An 11,353-nucleotide genomic window follows, 5' to 3' on the forward strand; every position below is an offset into this window, starting at 1 on the left:
TAACTGGGTGGGAGGGCTGTGTCTAGTGCTGTCCTCTGTTGCACGTTTTTCTGCTAATATTCTGCTAATGGACATCTGAAATGAGCAGTTTTTAGAGCAGTACTGAATCACTTGGAGCCATAAAATATTTCTGAACTATCAAAAACCCCCAAACCAAAACCAAAACCAAACCACAAAAATCCCTAGCAAACAAAAACCGCCATAAAAACGAAAAACAACCAAGGGCATCTCTAAGTATGCTGTTAGCAATGCACTGTAACTCACTATCTACTGGGATATATAACCATTGGGCATTTTAAAATTTATCTGAATGAAAAATAGCAAAGTTCATAACCCAATATCCTACACTGTTGAAAACTTAATATAGGTGAGCAGTTCTATTGCTATTTTAAAAATTATTATTATTATTATTTAAGACTATGTTTTTCAAGCTGCTTGATGAAGGAAAAAAATCTTCCTTTGGCATAACAGCCTCCTTCACACATAAAGGTAAGTTATCTAAATTCTTTATTGAGGAAAATAGTTGATAAACTGCTAGTGTTGTTCTTTTATAACAACTAATTTCTTCTGCAACATTAAGGTTATATGAGTTCTTTTTACCGTGAGATAGTTTTCATGAGAATACATTGTCCAGACAAACACATCCACCGTGGTTTATTTTTCAGGGAGTACTGTAGACATCCCATGCCACCTGAGACCTTTATTATGAAAGCCACACTTAAAGACACACAAAAGATCTCCAATGTAAGTGTTGAGATACAGTTCAAGGTTTGTTTTTTCCCCCCTCTGTCAAGTATGTGATGTGGAAGAATGATAATGGTTTTAATAAATAAAGCAGTAAATTATGATGTAATGAAGGTATCTAAGAAAGTTATTCATTGCTGTAAATATATATATATATATATATATATCTGTATAAACATCAGCATCTTTGTACCCTTCCCCGGGCATTTGAATGACAGTGGGTCTTTGAGTTTTCACTCCCTTGTAAACAGAACTGGTTTTTCTGTTTGTAAAGAGATATTTTTAAAAACAGCATGCAACTACTGAATGGAAATAAGCTAATCTACATGAGGAAGAACTACAGTGTCAGCATTTCATTTTAGGCATTAGGCTATCAGACATCCTCCAGCCAGATATAAAAACCTTTTCATTATATATTGATCTGAATTCCAAGCAAATAATTAATGTAGTGCACGTCATTAATAGCATATTCCTAATTGCTTCTTTATTAAAGATGAAAAATGAGCTGTAATATGGATTTGTAAAATTTATTTCAAGTAAATAAGATAGCATGTTCTTCTGCAAGAATACTTGTTGCCAGAGATGTAATTATTAAAAAACAACTCTCATATGTTAAAGATAGAGAAAATATGAGTATTTACAATCACTTATGTTTAAAAGCATTGCTAAGTTCTGAGTGCTTCATTTTATACTTCCATCAACAACTGTACATTCTTCCCTTTAAACTTCTGCTTCTAGACATTTTACTGTGGCCTCAGGCTTAGTTTTACACTCTTCTACCTTATTTCCATTATTCTGTGTTTCCTTCTCAGGTGTCTGGTCATTTGATTTTGTCTCTTTGAGAGCAGTAGTTACAACTGTTTCTTTTTGCTGATTCTTGTTTAAAAATGGTAAGGTTTTCTTGTACCTTTAAAAAGAAAAAAGGATAGTAAAGCAGAAATACTGACATAGTTTGGTTGTATCATTCAAACAGCTAGAATTTACTTACTCTACCATACTCAAGCAGAAGTCTCACAGAGGATAGTGACATGCTAGATCATTGTGCTTTTTCAAGCAGTGTGCTTTCTAAAGAAATTTTTGGGTATTTTTTAAAAAAACAAACAATGCATATTTAGGATTTGTGGTACACAATGATAAAGCTGTCTGTGCTAGGATATGAAAAATGCACACTTTTTAGTAGCATTTAATGATGCACTGTATTCAAGGTCCTTACTTTTGACAAATGAGTTCAACAACTATTTTTTTCTGAGCAAGATCACAGTCCAATAATAAAAACTTTCACCTTGAGTCTGACATAGAAAAAAAAAAAGGATAAAATTGCATAAACAGGTTTATGTATGAACAGATGCAAATTTCAGTGTTGCTATTTTGACACACTTGGAAATGTTTCACACTAGGCATGATTGACCAATTAAAAATAGGCAATATTTTTTTTTGTTCCTTTTCTAAAGCAGGGAGTGGCAACAACAACAACAAACTTATCTGCATAAAAACTGGGTTTAAGATTTTTTTAATTTGTGCAACACTATTATGTCGTCATCATTACTTCTCTGCTTTTTAGTATATATTTTAAATATTCGGTGATTGTACTCTAGGAGTGAACTCATTCCAAGAGAGAAAAAAATAATAGCAATTTACCTTTTGATATAGCAGACTGCTAGAACAACTGAAATAATGAAGAAGATGATTGCCAGTACAAGAAGTGCAGTGGGGATACCTGGAGATAAAAGTGATATAAGCACAGAGTTTTTATTTATGTACTTAATGCTGACTTTCTAAAGGCTCATGAGCATAAATCTGGATTCTTCTAAAACCAGTCTAGTGTCAGAATACATCCACATCAACTGAAGAAGTTTTAGGAACATCAAAAGCTGAGTTACTCCTGCTCATTTCTTTCAGGATAGACTAAAACTGGTATTTAGGCCATCCCTGACAAATATTGGATTGGAGGGTTTTTGCAACCTGCCTAGAGAACACATTCTTGTGGTTAATTATCCTTAGTTAGAATGATTTTCCTCATACTTAGTCTGTTTCTCCACTGCAGTGTGTTAGGGTTGCTTACTCACACCTCATATCTCGAGAACAAGTCTCCTTAAAACTTTCTTGGCTTCTTTTGGTTTTATGAACCTGGTGAGTTTTCCATTACACTGAGAACAGAGTGTTTGCCAAGACTTTTTCAGAAATGTATTTACCCCAAATCACATTAACCAGAATGAACTTCTATCATTTCATATTAAAATATGATCAAAAAAGGATAAAATCAGATCTTAGTTCTACTTCAAAACTATTTTAAAATCCTCTGCTTTATAAGCTTTGTTTTGCAAAACTGTATCATTCCTATTCTGCCTCCAGGTTCAGCTGTATCAAAATGGATGGTGGAGCAGCAAACACAAATAGCAGTGAACAGTTTGACTCCTGACACCTACATAATTAGCTCTTTTCATTAAATGACTGCCACACAAGGCCCTTACCTCCAAAAACAACAGCATCATTCTTAAAGGCCAGATGGGGAGTGTGTTTGGGAGAGTCAGTGGGTGAGTGCTCCTCTGGCATTTGTGTGGTAGGCCCCTCTGTCGGTAAGATTGTTTCAGTCACGCATATGACACGAAATCTGTTTCTCAGGAATTTTTCTGACTCAGTCACTGTCACTGCTGTGATGTTCTCAGCCAAATCAGGGGCTGAATATGCAGTTAGGTCCCTTGATGCACTCGATGAAAGAAACGTGGTTGTAGTTGGGTCTGGGTGACATGAATTAATCTGGACATCTGCAGCAGAGAAAAGAAATACATAAAAGTTGTGTTGGATGCTTACTGCACACACATTTATTGAAATTGTTCCTCAGTCTTTCCCATCTGGAATTTTTTTTTTTTTTTGTTCAGAAAAGCTTTGCCCAAACCAGGCATCCCCATTTCAAACATGTGGTTGCAACCTAGATTACACAGATTTTATCATTACTCACATAGTTACAAACTCCTTTGAGCAAGTGTGGCACTTATTTTATGATTCCATACCAATGACTCCACTCCTCATGAAAACTAGTTAGAGTAATACTGCATATAAAACCCAACAGTATAACCTCCCACAGAGCAGAAGGCTTAACTGCAGATTCAATGTTCAAAAATATTTCCATGGTATTGTGTGTATGTTCAAAATACAAGCTTGTATTCTTGATACTTTGAAAATTAATTTGATTTCCTGTAAAAAAACGTAGCCTGTAAGTTTCAAATAAATCAGGCACCAGTGTGAGATAATAAAGAGACTTTATTCTAAGTGGGGAGGAGGGGATAGAAAGTAACAAACTTCAGGTTTGAAGAAAAATAAGTAATTTTCAGAAATTAAGTCATTTAATAGAAGTGAATGTTGTCTGCATAAAAATGTTGGTGCAAGTGAACTTTTATAGTGAATTGGAAAAGCTGAGTTCTGAATCAGGCTCCTGTGAAAATGTGGAAATTCTACTTTGCTAGTGAAATTCTATATTCTGTAAAGCTATAAAAATTTCACTAAAGTAACAACCAGGTTACAACATAAATAACTGGCAAATGATGTGTGTGCTGTTCTCCAACTGAATCCCCATGGGAAGTCTGATGACGCAGTCACCTTTACAGAATGAAATGCCAAAGGGCAAGGGCTTAACACTTTTTCCACTATGGTTTTCAAGAGGTTTTGGCAATGTTTTTGGCACAAGAAAATTGACAAAACGAGCTTCTGACAAATATTTTGGGTAAGAAATGCCTAGAGCAGGCAACAGTTTGGAAATTAAGATAAAGGAATGCAGAATCATCCCAATGTGAAATACACATTTTAAAATACACATTTTCTAACCCCATTGAGCAAGCTTAACTTTATTCACATACTCTAACAGTATGCATGTAGTTATTTTCTTTTAATTAAAGCAAAACAAAGCAAGTAATTTGGAATTATTTGCTGCCTCTTTAGCATTACCCAATCTACCCAACACTTTTGATGCAGAATAACATAAATTTCATGCAGTGAAACACCATGTTGCACAGGCCTTCTCCCTACAGCTTTATCCTCAGTCTCTTTGGAACCTCCAGTCTTCACAGTCACCAGGCAGGGTCTCAGGTCCTTACATCTTTGCATGGGCATACCTTGCATCTCCATCTTTCTCCTGCTTTTTCCAACCCTTGTTCATACGACTTTCCTGAAAACCTTCATGGTTTTGTACATATTCTCTCACTCTTGTTGTCTAAAACTCATTGGGCAAAGCCTACGGACTGATTATAAATAATGAAATGATCCTTTATTTGGTCTAATTATTGGGATATCTGTTATGTAATAACCATAGATATGGGACACAACATCTCTAGTTACTTTTTTTAGTTAATACCACAGAAGCCATTAAGAAACTGTATTGATCTATAGTGCAGAGATCTAACTTATATCAAGGCCCAAGTTCCACTGTTGGATCTTCAATCTGCAAATAGTCAATGAGGGGAAGGACAGGTCTTTTCACACCTAGGATGATGCATATTAAAGAGGGCTGTTGGATTTTACTCATTATAGATTGGGATCTAATTAGTTTTATGGTCTCTTGGCAGTTCTGGTTTATAATTTAATTTAGCTTAATGGGCACATTTCCCTTTCTAAAAAAAAAAAAAAAAATCCAGTTTTCCCAAAGTACCCCACTCTTGGCCTTTTTGGGAGAACAGACACACCGCACACAGACACCCTGGTTAAAGATTCAATTCACTCTCTTTTAAATTATCATGCCCAAATAATCAAAACATATTAAGAGTGTTGTGTCAACATTACAGAATGGTAAAATCAACTCTTCCTCGAGAGCTTTCATGGCAGCACCAAATCATTAATTGGGATTTACTGAATTCACCTTTTGTATTTCTTGGAAGCTTCTGAGCTAAGAACAGCTTGACAATGTTTAGACTGGGGGGAAAGGGTCAACAAATTATAGGAACTCACTCGTTATGATTTTTTCATGAGGATTTAAAAAAACCTATATAAAGCAAAACACACACAAAATGTAGTTGTCATGCTTGCATACCTGAGGAATTGAAGCAGTAGAGATTAAATGTTTTCTCCTTGCCAGCATTCCATTGCACTATTCCAGTTTTTCCCCGACCACATTTCTGGTTGGATGTTATCCGAGGAATAACAACGAATCCCTCTTTCACCCATCCGAAGCTACAAAAAAAGCATCAATGCTTTTAGTATGAGATTTATCACCAGCCTCAGCTGTGTGTGAGGCTGCTCACTAAAGGTGGTGGGCCACTAACTGGTGGCACATACTTGCATGTTTCAAAGCCGTGCTTCAGAGCCTCTTCAACTTGCTGTTTACTTGCCAGCTGTAGACTGAGCTGATTACATCCATTACTTGCTTCTGAGAAATTAGCTTTCTGATCAAGATAAATTCCTATACCCTTGATCCTGCAAGATGAATGAATGGAACCTGTAATCAAGCCATAAAATAGTCAAGGTTAATATTTGAATATTAGCATTTTTTCCTCATGAAGGATTTAAGATCACATTCAACTGAATTGAAAATTTTTTAAAGTTTCTAGCTTGAGGATAGTAGAAAACTAATTTCTAGCATAGAAGACATTTTAAAAATAGAACATATTTTTTTAACACTATAGTCTGGAATTTCAAGGGGTTTGACTGTCATTAGACTAAATTTATATACAGCCTTTTTCCTTTCTTTTCTTTTTTAAAATAAATTAATGCTAGCAGATGCACCAAGGCATTGATCCTGTCATTACACCCTTCTTATCAAGATGGTAAGATATATAATATCAAAGGTAATTGACATAATTTTTCATTGAATTAATGTATTGATAAGAAAAAATAAAGATTTTATAATTCCTGATGTTCCTTATTCCTCCTAAACTCTTTTTTCTTTTTTTTTTCCCTAGCTTGGCATGATGCTTCCCTCCCCCAGCTACTGTCAGGTGTTCCATTTACTGTGTTTGGCAGGGAGCAGGAAAAGAGGAGATAGGCCAGGTGAATTTATGATACTTTTCCATGCAGTTCATCCAGCTTTTTAGACAGCCACAGCTGGCACACTCTTTATGACACCTGCACCAGCAAGTGCATAGCTCAGGTTACACCTGCTCTTCTTTCTCAGCTGTGTTAAGGGCATAGGACAAAATTCAGGATTTGAATAAGGAGAAAGGATATTACTGTTTTGCCTCCATATTTTACTAGGAGCATTTACTGGAAAAAAGGATTTTTTCTTTTCGGGTTATATACAGTAATTGCCCTGTTAAATGAAACATTTCAGCATTTCATGGCAGACAGGTCAGATAACCACCAGCCACAGGTGGTTATCTAACTACCTTGCTCAATATGTTTGTCAGACTGTGTTCAGTAGGTGTGTACACTAATGAACACTTCATAAAATCTATGCTTCAGAATACAGACAATCCACAAACTCTCAAGGGAGGATGAAGTGATGCTGCCAAATCCACCCTATGGATAACAAGACAAATTAAACTGAATTTTATGAATGAAAAGATAGAACTGGCAGCCAAGCTACTCATGTGATGAGAAGGGGATAAAAGGTGATTAAGCTTGTGTGGAGCAGTAAAAAAACAGGTAGGCTTTTAGCTCCTGCTCCCACTGGATGTGGTAGGGCTGGAAATAGCTTTTGGAAAATGATCCATCTCTGCCGTCCTCACATTTAGTTTAATTGGACTTTTTAGTAGAGTGATCATTGAATCAGGTGGATTTATCTCAGCAGAGAGGGAAAGCCACTGAATACCTGAGCAGTCCCCACAGACAAACTGTGGCTGCATCCAGCCCTGACCTGAACATAAGTCAAGCCCAAACACATTGAAGGAGGATGCAGAGGAGCCCTGTTGCTCAATTGTCTTGGGGTGACTTTATGATGTGTATCCCGTATCGCTGCCCTATGTCCAGAAATTAATTTTGTGCCTTTCTATGCCTTTAAACAGAGCCTGAGAGGGGGGAGAGAAAAAAACCCAGCAAAACTTTCAAAGCAGTTTAGTTTGTTTTCAAGGACACAGATAAAACCTCTCTGCATTCTGCTGTGGCGAGAGAGAGGAGCGGGGGGAGGCACTGCATGCTTTCCAGCCAGCTTTCGGCTTTCTTTTTCTCCAGAGGGAGACAGAGAGTTGAACTTTTGTTTTCCTGGGACTTCATTTTTTTCCCTTCTTCTCTGCTGGACAGTTTCAACATCAGAATACATCGGGAGGACTTTCCGCCGAGGCCTTGGTCCTGGAGGAGTGCCCACCCTGTCCCAGCTCCGAGAAGGAAGGGAGAGGCTACCTACGGAAGGACTCTGAAATTTTCCCAGGTTTTTCTCTCCACAGAGAGAGGTTTTATTATTTAGCATTATTATCCTTTTTCTGTGTGTTTGGAGGAAAATTCATTTTTCCCCGAACCTGGTGGGGGAGGGCTGCTTGTAACCTGCCTTCTATCAGAGGATATTTTCCTCCAAATTTGTCCAAACTGGCACATCAGTGAAGGTCTGTGTGCAGTTATCAAAGATATCAAGTCTACCTTATTTAGTCTAGTATTTCCCTATCTTCAGATTTGAGCCAATAAAACTTTAAAAAATCATAATGTTGAGAAAGAAAGCTTCTCAATGACCAACTTCACAAATTTCAAATAAAGCTGAGCAGCTGAATGAAAGGAATTTAATGAAGTCTTAGAAATTACCTAGGTACTTGTGAACTGCTACAGTCTTTAGTCATTCAATTCCAGGAAAAATATTTTCACGTGTGTATTTCATGGTAGATACACAGCATAATATAGAAATTCAGTACCAGAAAATTAACTTGTAAATTATAAGAAAAGTGACTCTAGGATATGGTCAAAAGTTGCATCTTAAAATCTGCTAAGCCTTTTGAAACAAAACAGTGATGTAAAATACACATTTTGTAAAAGTTAGGAATTTCACAGTGTGAGGAAGGAATCCAGAAAGAGAACAGTAGCCTCTTCAAGTCTTGTCATCATTCCTTAAATCACCTCTGAACTCTGTTCTAAAGATGACTGAGTTTGTACAGGAGACAGACTAGTCCTTCGGAAGCACATTATCCCTTTTGGTCCACAAGCTGCACACAGCTGTGCTTTAAGCTCTGCTCTATTTAGGTAATCTAGTGCTGGCACATTCTGCTCAGTATTTTGGTCTTGGGTTAAAAATTTGGTTTACTGAAATAAGTGGGAAGACCTAGACAGAAGAATCTCACAGCAAGACAGAATTGCCATAGAACAGGAAGAAAATTGTTCCGTTTTTGTAAGCTGTGGGTATTGGCCTTGTTGTGTGTTATTCCCTTTTTGCTTTTTTTGCAGAGTGGTTGTTTTTTTCTTTGCCTGGTGCTAAACTTCACTCTGATTTATTAGGGTTTCCTTTGGCTGCTGGTGTCAGAAAGCAGCAAGAATGAGGCTGTTCCACAGGGAAAGGGGCCAGGAGCAGAGGGTGACAGGCAGGGCAGTGCCCTCACCAACCAGGGCACAGTCCCACAGCACCTGAACAGCACCACGGTGGTGACAGCGGCAGGTTTCACTGGCAGCCCCAGAGAGAGCAAGACAACGAGTCAGACATCCAGAAAGTCCACTTGGGAACAGCAGGAGATGGTTCTACATATGTCTGAAGTCCACCCTGGGGACAAGGCTACCTACAGCCTAAATCCAGAGTCCCTGTGTGAAGCCCAGTCAGCAGATCACTACAGGAGGGGACAGGACATGCCACAAAACAGCTTCAAGACACAGCTGGAGATCAGCCCTGAGCTTAACTGGAGCCCTTGGAGCTACAAGGGTACAGGAGAAGGTATCCCAAGGGAGGGTACTCCCTTGGAGGGGAGCTAAGGGGCATCCAAACAGCTGCAAGCTCTCCATTTCCCCAGTGAAAATTGTACAGTGTTGATTTTGCTGGAGGACACTACAGTTGTTAGGTACTCCAATCCTGTGGAATTTCAACAGGACTTGAGCACATAACTTACTCAGTCCAGAACTCTTTCAGTAGGTGAGAAAACCAATTGTCTGCGAAAACTGTATATGTTCTTTAACATAAATAGAACAAGCATTAGCTCCTTGAGAATTACAGTGAAGCATCTGGAGGCTTCTGATATACATTGAGTATCTCCAGATATCTCAGCAGCTGCTGCAATTAGGATGGATTGTGTCAAGTTGGTAATGGAATTTGAAAGAGAACTGGTCTCATGTTTTGCTCTCTGAGGATTGTACAAAATTGTTTGCTCTGGTATTTAAAATAATACAAAATAAAGTTACATTTCAATAGATCTGAGCTTAATCCTACATGTGATACCAGATCTTTAAAATAAGCAGTTCTGTGGCATTTAGATAAAAAGGCTTCAGCATTTTCAGCAATTGAATTACACCAACAATGAAAGTTTCCCTATATGCCAGGTTTTGTTGCACTGTATTCTCAAAGCCCTGTGGTTTCCTCTGCCAGAAACACATTTACACACTCTCCTTCCCCACATTTTGGTTTGTAAATCCAGCTACTGTTTTAAAGACTTTAAAAAGTGGAACTTTACATACCTGTTACAAAGTAATTTTGAGCCAGGAATGTCATAACCCAGATGAAAACCACTGCTGAGGTAACTCCAAAATAAGTTGCCATTGCCACCAGCTTGGAAAACTCAGAAAATTAGGAAATTCAAAGTGATTTGTCTCCTGTGCTAAGGAAAGCCAAGGTGTTGGATGCTGTCAGATGATGAGATGACTTCTGGAAAGCAACTTCAGCTGTCACTGCACTGCTTCATAGAAAGAATGTCAGAGCCAATGCGTTGACTGTCCCACTCCAGGGCGAGGTCACGGACCAGAAATCCCTAATCACCCCTTCCTCTCGCTTTCATGTAGGGATTGCTGGAAAATTTCATTACTGCTGATTCAGAACACGGCTGAGGAAGGGAGATAAGGCTGTTAGACTGCTAAGTCAGTAAACACTTTGAAAGAAGTTTTTCTTTTGCTATTTTTTCCTGTTTTACTGATGAACAGATCATTATTCATGTTGTCTGTTCATCTGGTAAATAAAACAAGTCTTCTATTGTACCACAATATGCCACACAAGATTTTTCTTTTTTGTTATTGGAATTGGAATGGCATCCATTCCCCACTATCCTATTTGTCATTTTTTCCCCTTAGAGATCAAATGCAAAAATAGTTCCCATAACACAGAGGTCATATGAAACCTAATTCTGAGGAGATTTGGAGATACACTACTGTAAATGGGATTCCTTGTGAGACTGTAGGTACAGAGGTGGCAGCCAGTGCCATCACTGATGCCTTTTGTGAACTTCCAGCAAAGAGTGTTTCCCATGGATTGATTCAAAACACAGATGATCCTCACAGCTATAACTTAGAAAACCATCAGGAAGTCTTAGCAAAGATTTTTTTTTTTTCAGAGGTTCCAATAAACACAGAACAGGAATGGAGTTCAAGAGATGAGCTTATTCCTTTAGTGTCAGTCACGTCTGCTGTATCTATGTTATTCCTGACAGATGTTTGCCTAACCTGTTCTCAAAGATTTCCAGTGACAGATTCCAAACATTTCCTCTAATGTTCTAGTTCAGTGCCTCACTGCTCTTTACTGTTCAAAGGTATACCCTACTCTAACTTGACTTAGCCATACCCTGGCATAAACCTA

The 11,353-nt window shown here is 37.9% G+C and overlaps 1 protein-coding gene across 1 annotated transcript; it reads right to left on the bottom strand.

Moving 5' to 3' along the window:
- Nucleotides 1-490: 490 nt before the first annotated feature.
- Nucleotides 491-10,755, bottom strand: LYVE1 (lymphatic vessel endothelial hyaluronan receptor 1). Its single transcript, XM_032112334.1, has 6 exons — nt 10,246-10,755; nt 6,010-6,169; nt 5,765-5,904; nt 3,216-3,509; nt 2,383-2,461; nt 491-1,651 (listed from the first exon to the last, which is right to left on the bottom strand). Exons 1-6 carry the CDS (start codon nt 10,325-10,327, stop codon nt 1,465-1,467), a joined length of 942 nt encoding a protein of 313 aa, XP_031968225.1. The 5' UTR covers nt 10,328-10,755; the 3' UTR covers nt 491-1,464.
- Nucleotides 10,756-11,353: the final 598 nt, after the last annotated feature.

The sequence above is a fragment of the Corvus moneduloides genome, chromosome 6 (assembly GCF_009650955.1).
Source record: "Corvus moneduloides isolate bCorMon1 chromosome 6, bCorMon1.pri, whole genome shotgun sequence".
Classification (NCBI taxonomy): Eukaryota; Metazoa; Chordata; class Aves; order Passeriformes; family Corvidae; genus Corvus; species Corvus moneduloides.